Below are 20,948 nucleotides of genomic sequence, written 5' to 3'. Positions count from 1 at the left end.
ATAGCGGAGGGATCTGTGACTGGGAATGAGAAATCTCTAAGAGGAACCGGGGCTGGGAGGGTTCGTGGTCCTGGGCTGCCTTTCCTACTCTTTTTTTTTTTTTTTTTTTTTTTTTTTTGGTACGCGGGCCTCTCACTGCTGTGGCCTCTCCCGTTGCAGAGCACAGGCTCCGGACGCGCAGCCTCAGCGGCCATGGCTCACGGGCACAGCCGCTCCGCAGCATGTGGGATCTTCCCAGACCGGGGCACGGACCCGCGTCCCCTGCATCGGCAGGCGGACTCTCAACCACTGCGCCACCAGCCTCTCCTACTCCTGATGAGTAAATCTGAGACGGCCAGAATGGTGATTGTGATCTTGGACATTCACAGACCTTATAAACACACCCAAAGTTCTGGGAAACCAGAGAGGTAGGAGGTGTGATGAGGAAAAAGGCACCTTCGACAAGGGCTGGACAGAGTGGGGAGAGGGTACAGTCCCGAGCGCATACGTACACCTCTTGCTTTACTTCCACAATATGCTTAGAGCAAGACTTCCCTGCAAATGCCTAGGACCCATCCAGAAGCCCAGCAGCGTCAGTGGTCTTGTTACTTGCAAGAGGACTGCAGCTGTGGTTACTTTTCCTCTTCCCACCAGTGCGCTGACCCTCCCTACCGACTGGCCCTGTCACCAGGTTGGCACAGACACACATGCAGGAATCAAGCTGAGTGCCTGTTCTTCCCAGCTGCTACAGAATTAACTAGACCCCATTGGCAGTCAGCAGCGACAGAGGACACTCTTATGCAACTCACCATGCCTTCCAGAAAGAGCCCTGCGGGAAAAGGAAAAAGAAAGCAGTGTGACTTTTCTCTCCTCACCCTTGGTGGCAGATCCCCCCAAGCTTCCTTCCTTGGCATTTTATTCTGTACTAAGTCTCCAACTATGGGTGGTCTTTACCACATTACCACCTATTTTCCCCCTCTGCTTTATAGATTTACTGGTGTTTGCATAAAGCCTGGTATAAGTGATGCATAAAGGACTATTTCTTGCCTTAAATAAACTCACATTATTGCTTACAGTTGAGAAAGAATATTGGACTCAGAGATTCAGGATTCCCAACCATGTTTTAGGAGCAGAGCTCAGGTACCATCTCAATGTGGCATTTCACTGCCCAAGTTGCTGAGGGCATCGGCTTGGGGAGGTCAGGTTGGGCTCTCTCCTGTCCATCCTGTGATACCCACCCAAGCTGCACCTGCCATTGACCTAGAATAGGTTTTCTCAAAGAGGGCAGGAACTGGAACCATGCTCATAGAGTGAAGCAGCAAAGTATTAGGAGCACGAGCATTAGGGTCAGACTACTTAGTTTTAAATCTTACAAAGCCATTTGCTTGCTGTGTGACTTTGGGCAAGCTACCGAACCTCTCTGGGTTTCAGGTCACTTATCCTTAAAATGAGGATAAAATGGTAAACAACTCAATCAGATGTTGTGAGCATTAAATGATTTAATATATAGAAAGATTTTAGCATAATTTCTACTATATACTAAGTGCTCAATACATTTTTTTCTCAATACGTTTTTGGTTCTTATTATGTTGGTTTATTCCAACTATACATCTGTCACCTATTAAACAATGACTTGTGGGTAGTGTACTGGGAAGAATGATGAACGTGGAGTTCAAGCCAGGTAGACCAAGGACAGTTTCCTCCTCCACCTTTGGGGTGTGGGGTTTTAGAAGGTGTAATCATTGCTTCATGTGCCCCTGCTCTTTCCACTTGCTCTTCTTGTTCAAAGGAATATAGAGGAGAGTTAGGGGAGCAGGAGATGATACGAATAAATTTTGCCCGGTTTTGCGTGCGGCCAGGGCTCAAGCCTGCCCAGGGATCTCAGACCCACTCACACCGACCGTCCTGCTCTTTCTGCTTGAGAACAAAACTTCTCTTTCCCATGACAAAACTCTTACATGTTCTGATATTCCAATTTCTTAATGTAAATGAAAAAAAAAAACAAACAAAAAAGAAACCCCAAACAATCCACCACCCTAAGGTAGAGAGGGGCTTTCTGGGTCATGGCATGTGACCATATAAATCAGATTCAGAAAAGGAAGAAAAATGTCCTTTTGAAGGTTAACAATTTAAATTCAACCCCATGTTTATGGCATGATGATTTCATGCTGGTTGGCTTTTTCGGGCACACTCTTTCCTGGAGTGCCACAAAATTAGAATTTTTCAATCACAGTTAATTCCCTCTCCCCACTTCCCCACCCAAGTTTGTACCTTAAGCATTGAGAGGCATGTTTTGAATGCACGGAAAAGGCTAAACTATAATCATTGGCTGAAGTCTAATCCCTCTTGCAATCCCAATAAATGAAAACTAAATATCAGCAAATGGATGAATTTCGGAGAAACATCTGTGTTCCATTACAGAATCGCTGGCAACAATGCTGTTGACATACTCTGTGTTACCAGTTATTTCCTCTTGGATTTGCCGAGACTGGAGGATTCCTTCTCGTTTCTGAAAACGGGGGTGGGAGGAAGAGAGAGAAATATGCATTAGAAAAATACAAAAAACTGATTAGCATTCCTGATACTTAGAAAGTTACTGGCGTTTAAGAAATGGATCCAGAGACGAGATACTGCTAGAAGTGAAATGAGGCTCCTGATTTCCTGGGACTGGACTGTACCATTCATACTTAAGTGCAATTAGTGTTTTTTCCAAACAAGTCGGCTGTTTCTTGGATGGTGAATCTTTTCTTTCTTTATTGGAAGACATTCTGCTGGAAGCACACTGTTTGCCTCCTGGAGAAATCCACAGTAAACCAAATGGAAATGAGGGCCAGGGTGTGTCTGCCCTCCAGCTGGGGCCACGGAGGGAAGCAGAGAAACACATTTAACTGGGGCGGCTGGGGTGGAAGAACTGAGGTCAACTTGGAGAATTCAGAGGGAGAGTTTTCAAAAAACGTTTAACTAGAGGAGCTTTTAAGTAAGTAGTATAGTCCTTGGGTGACTAGCTTACTCTCTGAGAAAAGCGTAGGCACTTTGGAGGTCCATCCACCCACCCATCCGCCCACCCAAACTGCCATCCATCCACCCACCCACCCACCCATCCATCCATCCACCCACCCATCTGCCCATCCATCCACCCATGCATCCATCCATCATCTGTCTACCCCTTCCCATCAATTCATTCTCTTTCTTCTCTGTTTCATTAATCAGTGCCTTCTCTGTACAAGCCACTGTGTTGGACTTAGCAAACACTGTGGAACATATGACATAGTTTTGGACCTTAAGGAACTTAGAGTAAAATGGCGTAGATGAACAGGTATGCAAGAACAGTTTTCCCCAGACAGTCCTCCTGGTCCAGCTCAATTATTAGAGTAGGATCCCCTTTCCCTCTCAAACGTGTCATGGATAATTAATTACATGGTGGCCCCTTGCAGAGAGGAAGGGCTGAGTGCAGGACAGGAACAAGTACGTTCGGCTGAGAGGGTCAGGGACACCTTCCAGGGGGAGGGGTTCTTGAGCTGGAACTTAGCGGACAGCTAGGATTTGGCTGGACACAGAGGAGAGACCTCTTCAGTGGGAGGAATGGCCGGAGCAAAAAGGCAGAATAGGAGAGCACAGGCGTGTTCAGGAGGCCGTTTGGAGGGACAGTGGCTGCCCTTGGTCAGTTGAGTGCTGGTCTGGAGTTTAAACCTCACTGTGTGGGCGTGGGAACCGATGAAGGAGTGCTGGCGTTCAGGAAGGCCTTCTGATGGGGGTGAGGAGGGAGATGCATTTATCACGTTCCTACACAATCAGTTACCAGACGTTTGGAAGGCAGTCTGGACAGGGCAAGAGGCTGTCAGAGCAAATCCATCTTCCACAAAGACTGAGATGTGTCAAGAGGGATCCTCCAAGCATTAGTGTTTCAGCTGAAATCTGCCTTCTCGACCCTCCTGCCCGAACTTCCACAACCTTTTCTTCACATTCCCAATAGCCACAGAAACTAGCGTCCTTGCAAAATACTTTTACAGAAGGAAAGGTAGAGCTGGATAAAGGCCATGACTGTATCTGGATTAGATTAAGAAGAATGAACTATCAAAGCAAAAAAGGAAGAAAAACATTAAAATACCATTGAAAAAAGATCTAGTGTGGATAAACCAGGACGTTTTCCAAATTCAGCTTCAACATATGTAAAATTTTCACACAGGGCTAATGGAATCTGTGTCCTTGTCTTGCGAGGCTGTTCACAGACATCAAACCTCATCTTCGACTACATGCAGAATTAAATGCTGGTACACAGAATGGAAAAGAAATCCGGGTTCAATGACACCTCACACAGCGTCCTGATTCATTTCGATCCACTGTTCCCTAAAGAACTCTCTCTGTAGTTCAGTCAGTGTCTTACAGCCAATTCTGAGTCTTGCTTCCGTGCCTGTTTAACTTGATAACGCAAAACACCCCATAAACCCTGACATACCTTGATGCCATTTTATGTAATGCCTCCTCCTTCCTCCCTCACGCTAACAAAACTGCCTGCAGTGGAAATTAAACCAGCAACAGCCTTCTGATGGCCTATAATTGAGCTCAAAATAAGGCATGAGACATGGGCTTCCAGTGACCACTGTTTCCCCCCCAACCCTCGCAAATCCTGAATCATAGTTTTAAAAAATATAATGAAATGGATTCACACTTTATTGGTTGTTAATAAATGACACAATAGAGATGGCCTGCATTCACTAGGAAGATGCATGTACCAGGATGCTCTGGGCTGGCCACATATTCATAAAATGCTTAGCACCATGCCTGACATGGTTGACAGCCCAATAAATGAAGCCAATTAGTCTCTTTCAGTCAGCTGCACTTAGTGTCGGAACCACACGCGTTTGCATTGACAAGGGGCTTCTGATAGCCCTCTCTGCAGCTTATGTAGAGTCCTGTCTCTGGGCAGGCAGGGCCAAGGTGTCATCTTCCTATTATACCCCCTTGACGTTTAGCAAGTTAAGTACCCAGGTGCTGGAAGAAATACTTTTTCATTAGGGCATTGGCTGAGCAGCACCCCCATGTCCTCCTCCCCTCCCCCATTCACTTCTGATCCCTGAAAGCTCAGCCCTTCTGTCCTGGAAGCTGGCCTGGCCTGGCCTCTCCTCTCAGGCAAAGCCTACCTGCCCTCCGGGCTCTTCCTCACCAAGGGGTGGCAGAGTTGCCAGACAGAACCCTGGATAACCTTGGATAGCCAGGGAGCTGCTCATAAGGGACGTTCTCCCTTGTAGCATGTTTATTTGGAAAAGAACAGAAGCCAACAAAATGACGACCTTTTGCTCACGGGCGTAAAGTTGGAAAATAAAATTGAATTTGAGTATCTAATGGGGTTAGGAGCAGAATGAGATAGTCACAGGGAGAGAGCATCCCCTCATTGTGGAAATCACACAGCCATGTGTGAATGGAAATTCCATCCAACAATCTGGAAAAAATGACTTGCGCTTCTCTGGGCAGGTGAAAATCGGCAGTGCCCTCAACACAGGCACGGCCTGTCAGGGTCTCTCTCAAATACACACATGTACACATGCACAGACACTTGCTTCTTCTCAATAACTGTGCATTGTTTGTTTAACCAAAAAACGAGTCTCGGGCTTCCCTGGTGGCGCAGTGGTTAAGAATCCGCCTGCCAATGCAGGGGACATGGGTTTGAGCCCTGGTCCTGGAAGATCCCACATGCCACGGAGCAACTAAGCCTGTGTACCACAACTACTGAGCTGCGCTCTAGAGCCTGTGCTCTGCAGAAAGAGAAGCCACTGCAGTGAGAAGCCCATGCACTGCAATGAAGAATAGCCCCCGCTTGCCGCAACTAGAGAAAGCCCACACGCAGCAATGAGGACCCAGTGCAGCCATAAATAAATAAATAAATAAATAAGGCAGCCCAAACAATCGACAACTCTACCAACATTTAAAATCCACAGGCCTATGACCCCATGATCCCACTTCTGGGGCTCCATACTGTAGACACTGGAGCATGAGGCTGCATTACTTAAAAAAAAAAAAAAAAAAAAGATTCTCACCGTCTGGTAGGACACACACACACACAGGGATACAGCCTCTCAATCCTACTACACAGACCTGCACTGCTGGTGGGAATGTGAATTGGTACAGCTAGTATGGAGAACAGTATGGAGGTTCCTCAAAAAACTACAAATAGAACTACCATATGACCCAGCAATCCCACTACTGGGCATATACCCTGAGTAAACCATAATTCAAAAAGAGTCATGTACCACAATGTTCATTGCAGCTCTATTTACAATAGCCCGGAGATGGAAGCAACCTAAGTGTCCATCATCGGATGAATGGATAAAGAAGATGTGGCACATATATACAATGGAATATTACTCAGCCATAAAACAGAACGAAATTGAGCTATTTGTAATGAGGTGGATGGACCCAGAGTCTGTCACACAGAGTGAAGTAAGTCAGAAAGAGAAAGACAAATACCATATGCTAACACATATATATGGAATTTCAGAAAAAAAATGTCATGAAGAACCTAGGGGTAAGACAGGAATAAAGACACAGACCTACTGGAGAACGGACTTGAGGATATGGGGAGGGGGAAGGGTGAGCTGTGACAAAGTGAGAGAGTGGCATAGACATATATACACTACCAAACATAAAATAGATAGCTAGTGGGAAGCAGCCGCATAGCACAGGGATATCAGCTCGGTGCTTTGTGACCGCCTAGAGGGTTGGGATAGGGAGGGTGGGAGGGAGGGAGACGCAAGAGGGAAGAGATATGGGGATATATGTATACGTATAACTGATTCACTTTGTTATAAAGCAGAAACTAACACACCATTGTAAAACAATTATACCCCAATAAAGATGTTAAAAAAAAAAAAAAGACCTCACAAATACATACAACACACTCTCAGATATACATTACACAGGCACTCTCCCGAGGAAAGCATGTAAACCCCAGGCACACGTCCCACACAAGCCTGTCCCAGACAGAAGCACACGCTCTTCCACCCTTTGCACACATATCAGGGATAAGCCCACATGCATCAGAAAGCTCACTCACATGCCTCCCAGCATATGGCACACCCAGACACACTCAGCATTCATTCAGCGTTCCTTCTAGCAAGCTACCCAGTGTGCCTTGGCTCTCACAGGAGCTTAGCCCCTGCACCCCTTTAAGGGTGCAGATGTTTTTAGTGGTTTCTAACTTACCTGGACCACAACCACTTGGATGGAAACATGATCTGGGAGTCGGATTGGTGCCCGGAAATACTGGGACAGAGCAACCAGCAGATGCAAGATGGCTACCAGGCTCTTGGCGTGAACAGCTGAAATAAAAGATGATTTATAAATTAGAGAATCTTCTTCTAGGTTCTCGGCAGATATACGCAGATCTCCAGAGTGTAGCAGTAACACACCCAATGCCCCTTTCATCCCACCCCTATGGGTCAGGGGACACGCTTGGTCATCAAGGGCCTCACCCTGGGACCCCTCGGTTCTCAGCCAGGTCCCGTGGATCTGCTTCTTAGATCATGTTATTGCTGGACGGCAAAGTTGTGCTTCTCCACTCTAATCCAAGGTTCCCATCGGGACCCTGACAACAGCTGAATTCTGAGTTCTGGTCAGCCCTCTGCCACCCCCATGTTTTTGTGCACTCTGTGCTGATAACCATGTCTGCTGAACCCCCTCTCCCTTCCCATCTGACTGTGAACTCTGTAGGTTATCACCACTACCCTTGTCCCAAGGCTCTACACAAAGCAGGCCCTCAATCAATGGACACTGAGTCAGGACACTGGATCCCTTCCTTTGTTCAGGGCTTTAAGACACCTGGAGGAAGGCAATGAGAGACATCTAAAGGACTTTGTTGCTCTCTTGAGTGCCATATATAGTCAGTGCAGGCAATGCCCTCTGGGCAATAGCTGGGAGGGCATGTTCATGACCCAGGTGGCTTCTATAGCTAAGCTGTGTGCCAGATGTTAGGTCATTTATGCTGGAGAAGGCTGGGCAACTACTGAGTTGTAGTTTTCTCAGTAGATGAGAGGAGAAAAAGACTGTGATGTAACAGGCACACACAGTGTTGGCCAACGGGAGCTTGAGTTCTGACTTGACAACTCTACCATTTATTTACTGAGTATATGACCTTAGGTAGGCCACTTAAGGTCCCTGAGCCTCAGTCTGTTCAACCTCACACATGGGGATAACAGTACCTATGCAGAAATATGGGTAGTAAGAATTTCCAGACATAATGTTGGCAAAGCTCCTAGTACATAGCAATGCCTAGGAATGATTGATATTTTCTATTATCACTTATGAGAAAGTACCTGGCATCTAGGCAATTAATGTCAACTTTCTCCCCTTCCTTTCATAAAAGGGAAGAGTCCCCAGATACTTTACCTGCCTTCACAGTCCTACCAGCGTTATGGCTCTCATTACAGGGGGCATTTAAGGAAAGAGCAAAAAATTGTCCATTTTGTGTAGTTAGCATGAACTGGGCCCATTATTAGGGTGTCATTCTGTCTGCCCTGGGATGAATGAATCCACTCTAACAGAAGCTTTGAGAAATCACCAAGAAAAGGAACTGATCCAGACAATCCTTGGGGACTCACTAGAGTTTCCTGTTATCACTGCTGCTTCAAAGAAGTTTTTCCACTGACTATGAACAGCAGCTCAATGCCACCATCAAATAGTAGATGAGCTGCTCCTAACTCGTAGCCTTACAGAAGAAGTGTTTACTTCTGGGATTTTGGGCTTTGCCAACTAAGTATCACCCACAGTTATAGCCTCAAAAAAGGCACCTGGCATGGACTGACCCACTGACATGATGGACAGAGGCAAAAACCGGGTTTGCTCTTCTGGTCAGAACTGCCACTGCATCAGTCCCATCACTGAGGGTTGTAAGGATATTTGCTACCTCTCCCCTTTAATGACAAAACATAATGCTGGAAAAGCAGTGGTAAGAAAGGTTGTTCTCACACACTGGGGACACTGTATGTTACCTTGACTGTCTTCGTAAGCAAAGTAGGGCTATGTTGTAGGCACCATACAGATGTTAGACTCTTTCAATGAGTGCTCTGTCCTCCTGGGTATTTTTTCAAGAGAAATAATTACACAGTTTCTTTCTCTATCTCTCTCTCACAGACATACATGCTATGTATAAAAAGTTGTTAATTAATAAATGCTGGAGAGGGTGTAGAGAAAAGGGAACCCTCCTACACCGTTGGTGGGAATGTAAATTGGTGCTGTCACTATGGAGAACAGTATGGAGGTTCCTCAAAAACCTAAATATGGAGTGCGCATATGATCCTGCAATCCCATTCCTGGGCATATATCCGGATAAAACTATAATTTGAAAAGATACATGCACCCCTATATTCATAGCAGCACTATTTACAATAGTCAAGACAGAAACAACCTAAATGCGTATCAATAGATGAATGGATAAAGAAGATATAGTGTGTGTGTGTGTACATACACACACACACACACACACACACACAAAATGGAATACTACTCATCCATAAAAAAGAATGAAATAATGCCATTTGCAGCAACATGGCTGGACCTAGAGATTATCATACTAAGTGAAGTCAGAAAGAGAAAGATGAATACCATACGATATTACTTATATGTGGTATCTAAAATATGACACAAATGAACTTATCTACGAAACAGAAACAGACTCACAGACTTAGAGAACAGACTTGTGGTTGCCAAGGGGGAGGGTGGGTGGGGGAGGGATGGATTGGGAGTTTTGGATTAGCATATGCAAATTATTATATATAGAATGGATAAACAACAAAGTCCTACTGTATAGCACAGGGAACTATATTTGATATCCTGTAATAAACCATAATGGAAAAGAAAAAGATGTTAATTATTGTGTAATATATTATCCTTAAAAAAGATCTGAAACACATATATCCAAATGAAAGACGATGGTTTTCAAATTTTTAAAAATTAAGCAGAGAAATCCTTTGTTCTAAAAACCATTAGGCAAACCTGATAAAAAACAGTGCAACTGCTCTGGTCCCTTTGTCCTAACTACAGCCCGCCCACAGCTGCTTCTCTTCTCCTCAATGATGCCTGAGTTTTTCCTTGCAAATCCCTAGGTTGGGCCAAGCATGGTTTAATAGTCACTGCTTTAATAAATTATGGTGCATTCACATAATGAAATAGTTTGCATGCACTGAAAATCATTAAGACGATGTAGCTATAAATATTAATAATATAATGTCAAAGAGAACTAGAAATAATGTAAATATATACTTTCATGGATTTATGCATATATAAATACACATATTTGTATATATATATACATATATACATATAAATATACATGCACATACATACACAAATACGCACGCACGCGCACACACACACACACACAAACGTACTTGTGGCCAAGACTTGGAAAGTTAAAAAAAAAAAAAAGTTATGCTATAGTTGAAAGATTTTTTTTCCTGTTTCAAATGTTTCTTTCGAATAAAGACATGTTATCTTTTCAATTAAGAAAACTTCTAACTACCTTTGCATGTCTGGGCACTCTCATCATTGCCGTCTCTCAGCACATCTCCTGGGAGTCTTCTCCCTGAGGCCAGGCAGAACCCAGGGCCACTGTGCTCCTGCACTCCAGTCAGGATGAAAATATGCAGAATGACAGCAGGATTGAGAAGCCAAGACTCCGCTGTATAAACTGGGCCCTGCAGCCACTGTGCCAAGAGGGTCACTCCAGTGCTGGGAGACCATTTCAAAGGAGCTGTTGAGTTAGAAGCAGTCCTCCAAACTTGAATTGTGGTGGAAACAGAAACTGGTACAATTTGGGGGGAGGAAATTTGACAATATGGATAGGACCTTAAAATGTACATATTCTTTGGCCCTAAACTACCACTCCTAGGTATTCATCCTTAAGAAGTAATTATGTCTATGAGCAGAAAGAACTCATCAGGCTGTATTGATATTAGTGAAAAAATGGGAAACAATCTTAAAATCTTTCATTAGTTAAGCAAATTATAATATACCCAATCTATGTCATAGAATATTAAAAGTGACATATAGAAGGATGATCTGTAAAGCTATACATCTTCTAAATAATATATACAGGTTGATACCATCTTTGTAAAAATAAAATATATTTTATATATAAGTATATACACATATTTTATTCATTTACTGATATATTTATTTCTTACACTTACACACCCACACACACACACACACACACACATACACACACGACCTGAAGGAACACACCATAAGGCTGACAATGCCTGTATCTGATAGGCAGCTCATGAGGGCAGTATGTGTGGGCTTAGTACACAGGCTCTGCAGCCAGACTCTCTGGGTCTCATTCCTGGCTCCACCACTCCCCACTTCCCCCAACCCCGTGTGACCTTGGACAATGACACTTCTTTAGCAAATAGTATTGTGCTTAATATTGCCAGTCACTTTTCCAGGTTTTAGGGATACAGCAGTAAAGAGACAAAAATCCTTGCCCTCAGGAAGCTTACACTCACTGTTTCTTAACCTCTCTATGCCTTGACTTTCCCATCTGTAAAATGGGGACAGTAAAGTTCTTACCTCAGATGGTTGAATGAAGATTGCAAGATTCAAAATATGTAAAATGTTTAGATTAGTACAAGGCATACAAGCAACATAAATTCATTAGATGTTATTTAAATCTCTTTTAATTGATCTGTATTTTCTAAGTTTTCAATAATGAAAATTATTGTTGCTAATAAAACAAAAAATAGAAAAGGAAGAACTCCCTAAAACCCTGGATCAAGGACCTTGGGAACTCAGCAGCTGTCTCTGCCACCCTTTTCCTGAGCGGAAAGATGATATGATGTCCCCAGAAACAGCCAGGGAAGATAACCGAGAGAGGAGGTGTCAGAGCCTGCCCTGGAGTTGCGCCTGCTGCATTCCTTATCACAGAAACCACTGCTGCCTGAAGCCCTGAGACATCGCGGGGAGCTGGCCACTGAGATAATTATTCCCTCTGACCTAGTAATTCCTCTCAGTTCTAAAAATCTATCTGACGAGTAATTCAAGAGAAGCAAAAAGAGTCACAACATAACATTTAACTCGGCCCTGTCTGATATTAGCAATAAGCTGAAAAACATCCTAAAAGGATCAATGTCAGCATAGGGTTTAAGTTAACTATGGAATATCTACCCCAGGAAATAGAGCAGCTATCAAAAATTATAACTACAGGGCTTCCCTGGTGGTGCAGTGATTGAGAGTCCGCCTGCCGATGCAGGGGACACGGGTTCATGCCCCAGTCTGGGAAGATCCCACATGCCGCGGAGCAGCTGGGCCCGTGAGCCATGGCCACTGAGCCTGCGTGTCCGGAGCCTGTGTTCCGCAACGGGAGAGGCCACAACAGTGAGAGGCCCACGTACCGCAAAAAAAAAAAAAAAAAAAAAATATATATATAACTACAAAGACTACATGTGAATATAGAAGATGTGTATGATGTAACCTTAAGACAAAGTGAGTTTGTATATACCTTCATCAAGTAAAAATATGAAAAAATATGCATTGATGTGGACGGTAATGCCAAAAAACGAAAACAGCCAGATGAGAGTGGTAATACAGGTGATTATTTTACTCCTACACATTTCCCCATAAGAAATGAAAGTGAATGCAAACCCAAAACAAATCATTCAAAGCCACTGAAGACAATGGTTCTGAAGTGGCTTTAAAAAACTCCATTCTTAAGGCAGGCAAAATGGTTTGGGGGTGGGGAAGATGGGATGAAGAATGTTTCAGATCAAGGAAATATCTTTCAGAAATGGTTCTAGAAAGGTGGGAATATTGTGGCCCATTTAAATGAGGCCAGTGTATGGATGACGAAGAGAGGCTGAGAAAGTATGAAGTATATGTGTGGCTGGAGAGGTAAGTGGGAGACCAATCAGATGTTATGGGTTGATATGTGACCCCCAGCCTCAAATTCATATGTTGAAGTCCTAACCTCCAGTCCCTCTGAATGTGACCTTATTTGTAAAATCATTGCAGACGTGATTAGTTAAGATGAGGTCATATTGGAGTAGGGTGAGCCCCTAATCCAATATGACAAGTGTCTTATAAAAAAGGGAAAATTTGGACAAAGAGACATGCATAGAAGGAAGATGATGTGAGAAATTAGCCCTCTGAGACCTAAGGAGAGAGCCCTGTAACAGATCCTTCCCTTGCAGCCCTCAGAAGGAACCAACCCACCAACACCTTCATCTCAGATGTGTGGCTTCCAGGACTCTGCGCAAATAAATTTCGGTTGTCTAAAAACAAAGAAAACAAAACAATTCCGTTCTTCCTATTTTCCAAATTGGGTTCCATGATAAATGAAAAGGTGTTTTGAAACAACAAGGTCTTACTGTATAGCACAGGGAACTATATTCAATATCCTGTGATAAACCATAATGGAAAAGAATTTTTAAAAGAATGTGTATATATGTATAACTGAGTCACTTTGCTGTACAGCAGAAATTAACACAACATTAGATGGTAAATCAACTATACTTCAATTAAAAAAAAGAAAGATAAAAGGGGTTTTGTTTTGGAGTGGTATATAGAGATGGTCCATACTCAAGGGAGTGGGAAACAGGATCAAACAAAATTAAGCAGAGGTCACCATCAGAGGACTTTAATGCTTATTACTATTATGGACTTCCAGAATGCAGATACATTTCCCCAACTAGTGATCAGCCCCTTTTCCCCTCCCCCGCTGAACACTATTAGCATTCCTGGGACACGGGGCAGCATCTAGGGCCCAGAGCCGTGGCCTCCCCTCCTCCTGCCCTCAGGTGTCTCCTCTGCTCCACAGAGGATGCCCTGTTCCCAGCGTGCTGCTAGAGGCAGCTTTTCACGCTGTGCAAGCAAAGGTGTCATTGTGCTGAAGGAGGTGCTTGGCATCTCGCCTCCAACGGCAGGTGTTAGGAACCTGCTGAAGAGATTGCCATTGGCAGCTGCTGGATCTCTAACTTGGAAAGCTGAAGATTCCCTTTTCTTTCCCAAGTCTGAAAGGTGTTTTTTTTTGTTTTGTTTTTGGTGGTGGTGGTGGGGAAAGATGTCCATTTTAAGCTGTATACATCAGATGCAATAAGATATAATACTCAACCCCTTAATGCTTAAAGGCAGGAAACACAATCTCAGTCATTTCATTAATCTAAATTCATACTTTTTTCTATTACAAGGAACAAAACAACTTTGGGCTCCCGATGGGAAACAGGTTGTTGCTACTGGATTCATCCAAATCTGCTGATTCCATGTTGACTCTGATATGGACTCAATTAAGTCCATATTAGCCAGGCCCTTGAGGCAGCAAAAGAATGAACGGTTTATACTTTCTGAGATCCTTGAGCTATACTAGCACGAAAACCCGAATTTTAAAATCCTATTCCATTGCCTATGCTCTTAGCCATATCTTTGCTCCCTCTGGGCAGTAAGGGGGTGAGAGGAAGGGCGTGGGCACTGGAACAGACCCAAGTCCTTGCTCCCTGCTTCTCAGCTGCCTGAACTGGGCATCTCCACTTCCCAGAGCTTCAACAAGCTGGAGACAGGAGCTTTTTCAAAAGGTTGTGCTGAGACTCAGAAGTAGCTCAATGAGTAGGAGCTTCCTTCTCCACCAATCTCACATGAGGTTCCTACAGAGAGCCTTTTACAGAAAAGGCTCACTAGATTTTGACATTTTGCTGTTTTTCTCAGCTTTCCTTAGATGTGGATGATGAGCTTCCTTTCTAAGGAAAGGCATATCTCGCTCAGAGATAAATGAGTTTGCACCCATCCGGGGCCTCCCAGCTTATTGATGCAGCTTCCTGGGGAAACTCCACGGTAGGAACCACAGGTGTCATGTAACAGTCCTATCTTCCTTTGCAAAACTCACTGTCTACATTCCACTTGATGCTCCTGGGAGGAAGTTTCAGGGTTTCATTGATCTTCTCCAGGACAGTCTGCAGCTTTTGCTTCTGGGCAATCTCTGACTGGGTGACCTCAGCGACGTTCAGCTTCTCACTCTCAAGTTTCTCTAGGGTGACAAGGGAAAAGAGAACAGCTGTTACCTTTGCCACAGACAGACCTAACCCACGCACTCACACATTCACTCACTCACTCACCATACTGAGCACCTAGTAGGTGAGGGACGCTGCTCTCCCCTCCTCGTCTGGTGGTGGCACTGGTGGTGCCAGTATGTATTGTGAAAACCTTGTGATTGTGTCTTGAAGCCCCAAATTATAAGATCCCAGGATCATAGAAGGAGGGCATTTAACCCAGCTTGTCATATTTGAGCTCTTTTTCCTCATTCTGAGGTTTTCCCTCTTCTTTTCACCTCTGTCTTCTTCTCCAAAGACATTCCTGTACCCTGACTGGAAAGCCTTCGTGCTTGCCTGGGCAGCGGCCAAGTCCTTATCCAAGGTGTTTTGAACACTCTTGTAGTACAATATGTGTCCTGTTGAATCATATTTATGTCTTAAGAACGTTCTTTCCTTTTAAACCCACCTGGAAGGTAACTAATTTGACGTGTCCTACTTCACTAATTCTAATGTACACACTTCACATTTTAACATCACTGAAATCAGGCTGTGTCTTAAAATTGATGGCATCCTACAACTACCAACAGCCAGGTGGAAGGTATAAGAGTTATCACTGCTTCCATGTGTGTGAACTTGGTCATAGCTCTTCATAGTGTGGTCACTTCCATGTCTCAAAAAGCCTACAAGATGCTGTACAGCAGAAATTAACACAACATTGTAAATCAACTATACTTCAATAAAATAAATTAAAAAAGAACCTACAAGAGCAATTTCAAAAAGTAGAACATAAAAATTCTAAGCAATAAGAAAGCATTGGGTAATAGTTTAATTGAAGTACTTTTTTCTCTGTGAGTGGTACTTATACTGGTATGTTTTAAAATCAATGGTTCTGGATTGGTTCAAGATGGCAGAGAAGAAGGACGTGCACTCACTCCTTCTTGAGAGAGCACTGCAATCATAACTAGCTGCTGAACAATCATTGACAGGAAGACACTGGACCTCACCAAAAAAATACCCCACATCCAAAGACAAAGGAGAAGCCACAATGAGATGGTAGGAGGGGTGCAATCACAATAAAATCAAATCTCATAACCGCTGGGTGGGTGACTCACAAACTGAAGAACAATTATACCACAGAAGTCCACCCACTGCAGTGAAGGTTCTGAGCCCCACGTCAGGCTTCCCAACCTGGGGGTCCAGCAACGGGAAGAGGCATCCCCAGAGAATCAGACTTTGAAGGCTAGTGGGATTTGACTTTAGGACTTCAACAAGACTGGGGGAAACAGAGACTCCACTCTTGGAGGGCACACACAAAGTAGTGTGTGCATCAGGACCCAGGGGAAGGAGCAGTGACCCCATAGGAGACTGAACCACATCTACCTGCTAGTGTTGGAGGGTCTCCTGCAGAGGTGGGGGGGTGGCTGTGGCTCACCATGGGGACAAGGACACTGGCAGCAGAAGTTCTGGGAAGTACTCCTTGGCATTAGCCCCACCGAAGAGCCTACAGGCTCCAGTGCTGGGTCGCCTCAGGCCAAACAACCAACAGGGAGGGGACTCAGCCCCACCCATCAGCAGAAAATCAGATTAAAGTTTTACTGAGCTCTGCCCACCAGAGGAACACCCAGTTCTACCCACCACCAGTCCCTTCCATCAGGAAGCTTGCACAAGCCTCTTAGATAGCCTCATGAGAAGAGGGCACACAGCAGAAGCAAGAAGAACTACAATCCTGTAGCCTGTGGAACAAAATCCACATTCACAGAAAGACAGACAAAATGAAAAGGCAGAGGACTATGTACCAGATGAAGGACAAGATAAAACCCCATAAAAACAACTAAATGAAGGGGCGATAGGCAACCTTTCAAAAAAAGAATTCAGAATAATGATAGTGAAGATGATCCAGGACCTTGGAAAAAGAATGGAGGCAAAGATCGAGAAGATGCAAAAAATGTACAACAAAGACCTGGAAGAATTAAAGAACAAACACCTAGAAAAATTAAAGAACAAACAAACAGAGATGAACAATACAATAACTGAAATGAAAAATACACTAGAAGGAATCAATAGCAGAATAACTGAGGCAGAAGAATGGACAAGTGACCTGGAAGACAGAATGGTGGAATTCAATGCCATGGAAAAGAATAAAGAAAAAGAGTGAAAAGGAATAAGGACAGTCTAAGAGACCTCTGGGACAACATTAAATGCACCAACATTCACATTATAGGGGTGTCAGAAGGAGAAGAGAGAGAGAAAGGACCCAAGAAAATATTTGAAGAGATTATAGTCGAAAATTTCCCTAACATGGGAAAGGAAATAGCCACTCAAGTCCGGGAAGCGCAGAGAACCAGCCAGGATAAACCCAAGGAGAAACAAGCCGAGACACATAGTAATCAAACTGGCAAAAATTAAAGACAAGTTATTACAAGCAACAAGGGAAAAATGACAAATAACATAGAAGGGAACTCCCATAAGGTTCACAGCTGATTTCTTAGCAGAAATTCTAAAAGCCAGAATGGAGAGCCACGATATATTTAAAGTGATGAAAGGGAAGATTACTCTCCCCGGCAAGGATCTAATTCAGATTCAAAAGAGAAATCAAAAGCTTTACAGACAAGCAAAAGCTAAAAGAATTCAGCACCACCAAACCAGATCTAAAACAAATGCTAAAAGAACTTCTCTAAGTGGGAAACACAAGAGAAGAAAAAAACCTACAAAAACCCAAAACAATTAAGAAAATGTTAATAGGAACATACATATTGATAATTACATTAAATGTGAATGGATCAAATGCTCCAACCAAAAGACACAGGCTTGCTGAATGGATACAAAAACAGGACCCGTATATATGCTGTCTACAAGAGATCCACTTCAGACCGAGGGACACACACAGGCTGACAGTGAGGGGATGGAAAAAGATATTCCATGCAAATGGAAGTTAAAAGAAAGCTGAAGTAGCAATACTCATATCAGATAAAATAGACTTTAAAATAAGGAATGTTACAAGAGACAAGGAAGGACACTACATAATGATCAAGAGATCAATCCAAGAAGAAGAAAAAACAATTATAAATATATATGCACCCAACAAAGGAGCACCTCAATACATAAGGCAAATGTTAACAGCCATAAAAGAAGAAATTGACAGTACCACAATAATAGTGGGGGACTTTAACACTTCACTTACACCAATGGACAGATCACCCAGACAGAAAATTAATAATGAAACACAAGCTTTAAATGACACAATAGACCAGATAGATTTAATTGATATTTATAGGACATTCCATCTGAAAACAACAGATTACACTTTCTTCTCAAGTGCACATGAAACATTCTCAAGGATAGGTCACATCTTGGGTCACAAGTCAAGCCTCAGTAAATTTAAGAAAACTGAAATCATATGAAGCATCTTTTCTGACCACAACACTATGAGATTAGAAATAAATTACAGTGAAAAAAACATAAAAAGACACAAACACATGGAGGCTAAACATTATGTTACTCAATAACCAAGAGATCACTGGAGAAATCAAAGAGGAAATCAAAAAATACCTAGACACAAATGACAATGAAAGCACGATGATCCAAAACCTACGGGATGTAGCAAAAGCAGTTCTAAGAGGGAAGTTTATAGCAATATAATCCTACCTCAAGAAACAAGAAAAATTTCAAATAAACAATCTAACCTTACACCTAAAGGAACTAGAGAAAAAAGAACAAACAAAACCCAAAGTTATGGGGAGAGTGGGAGGGAGGGAGACGCAAGAGGGAAGACATATGGGAACATATGTATATGTATAGCTGATTCACTTTGTTATAAAGCAGAAACTAACACACCATTGTAAAGCAATTATACCCCAATAAAGATGTTTTAAAAAAAAACAACCCAAAGTTAGTAGAAGGAAAGAAATCATAAAGATCAGAGCAGAAATAAATGAAATGGGAACAAAGAAAACAATAGCAAAGAGCAATAAAATTACAAGCTGGTTCTTAGAGAAGATAAACAAAATTGATAAACCTTTAGCCAGACTCATCAAGAAAAAGAGGGGGAGGACTCAAATCAAAATGGAAATGAAAAAGGAGAAGTTACAACAGACACTGCAGAAATAAAAAGCATCCTAAGAGACTACTACAAGCAACTGTATGCCAATAAAATGGACAACCTGGAAGAAATGGACACATTCTTAGAAAGGTATAACTTCCAAGAAAGAACCAGGAAGAAATAGAAAATATGAACAGACCAATCACAAGTAATGAAATTGAAACTGTGATTAAAAATCTTCCAACAAACAAAAGTCCAGGACCAGGTGGCTTCACAGGTGAATTCTATCAAACATCTAGAGAAAAGCTAACACCCATCCTTCTCAAACTCTTCCAAAAAATTGCAGAGGAAGGAACACTACCAAGCTCATTCTCTGAGGCCACCAACACCCTGGTACCAAAACCAGACAAAGATACTACAAAAGAAGAAAATTACCAACCAATATCACTGATGAATATAGATGCAAGAATCCTCAACAAAATACCAGCAAACAGAATCCAACAGCACATTAAAAGGATCATACACCATGATCGAGTGGGATTTATCCCAGGGATGCAAGGATTCTTCAATATATTCAAATCAATCAATGTGATACACCATATGAACAAATTGAAGAATAAAAACCATATGATCACCTCAAAAGCAAAAGTTTTTCTGCATCTCTATGCCCACTTTTCTCCAGAAAGTGGGCATAGAGGGAACCTACCTCAACATAATAAAGCCCATATATGACAAACTCACAGCAAACATCATTCTCAACTGTGAAAAACAAAGAATTTCAGGAACAAGACAGGAACAAGGGAAGGATGTCCACTCTAGCCACTATTATTCAACATAGTTTTGGAAGTCCTAGCCACAGCAGTCAGAGAAGAAAAAGAAATAAAAGGAATAGAAATTGGAAAAGAAGAAGTAAAACTGTCACTGTTTGCAGATGACATGACACTATACATAGAGAATCCTAAAGATGCCACCAGAAAACTACTAGAGCTAATCAATGAATCTGGTAAAGTTGCAGGATATGAAATTAACGCACAGAAATCTCTTGCATTCCTATACACTAACAACAAAATATCAGAAAGAGAAATTAAGGAAACAATCCCATCCACTACTGCAACAAAAAGAACAAAATACCTAGGAATAAACCTACCTGAGGAGGTAAAAGACCTGTACTCAGAAAACTATAAGACACTGATGAAAGAAATCAAAGACGACACAAACAGATGGAGAGATACACCATGTTCTTGGATTGGAAGTATCAATATTGTGAAAATAACTATACTACCCAAAGCAATCTACAGATTCAATGCAATCCCTATCAAATTACCAATGACATTTTTTACAGAACTAGAACAAAAAATCTTAAAATTTGTATGGAGACACAAAAGACCCCGAATAGCCAAAGCAATCTTGAGGGAAAAAAACGAGCTGGAGGAATCGGGCTCCCTGACTTCAGACTATACTACAAAGCTACGGTAATCAAGACAACATGGTACAGGCACAGAAACAGAAATATAGATCAATGGAACAGGATAGAAAGCCCAGAGATAAACCCATGCACCTACTGTCAACTAATCTATGACAAAGGAGGCAAAGATATACAATGGAGAAAAGAAGTCTCTTCAATAAGTGGTGCTGGGAAAACTGGACAGCTACATGTAAAAGAATGAAATTAGAACACTCCCTAACACCATACACAAAAATAAACTCAAAATGGATTAGAGACCTAAATGTGAGACAGGACACTTTAAAACTCTTAGAGGAAAACATAGGAAGAACACTCTTTGACATAAATCACAGCAAGATCTTTTTTGACCCACCTCCTAGAGTCATGAAAGTAAAAACAAAAATAAACAAATGGGACCTAAGGAAACTTAAAAGCTTTTACACAGCAAAGGAAACTACAAACAAGATGAAAAGAC

The 20,948-nt window shown here is 42.6% G+C and overlaps 1 protein-coding gene across 6 annotated transcripts in view; it reads right to left on the bottom strand.

Annotated features, from left to right (window-relative positions):
* Positions 1 to 20,948, bottom strand: part of PARVA (parvin alpha) — a 183,284-nt gene that overhangs the window by 33,938 nt on the left and 128,398 nt on the right. For all 6 annotated transcript variants that reach the window (XR_004351242.1, XR_004351243.1, XM_032642018.1 and 3 more), the window contains 4 exons: positions 14,846 to 14,986; positions 7,180 to 7,295; positions 2,430 to 2,488; positions 789 to 808 (listed from right to left, as the gene is read on the bottom strand). Coding sequence is in view for 4 of the 6 variants with exons in the window: in XM_032642018.1 (XP_032497909.1) it covers positions 789 to 808; positions 2,430 to 2,488; positions 7,180 to 7,295; positions 14,846 to 14,986 (336 nt within the window). In the remaining 2 variants the exon portion in view is untranslated. The remainder of the gene's footprint in view (positions 1 to 788; positions 809 to 2,429; positions 2,489 to 7,179; positions 7,296 to 14,845; positions 14,987 to 20,948) is intronic.

Source organism: Phocoena sinus, chromosome 8, assembly GCF_008692025.1.
Source record: "Phocoena sinus isolate mPhoSin1 chromosome 8, mPhoSin1.pri, whole genome shotgun sequence".
In the NCBI taxonomy this organism is placed as follows: Eukaryota; Metazoa; Chordata; class Mammalia; order Artiodactyla; family Phocoenidae; genus Phocoena; species Phocoena sinus.
This window is presented reverse-complemented; position numbering and strand designations above follow the sequence as displayed.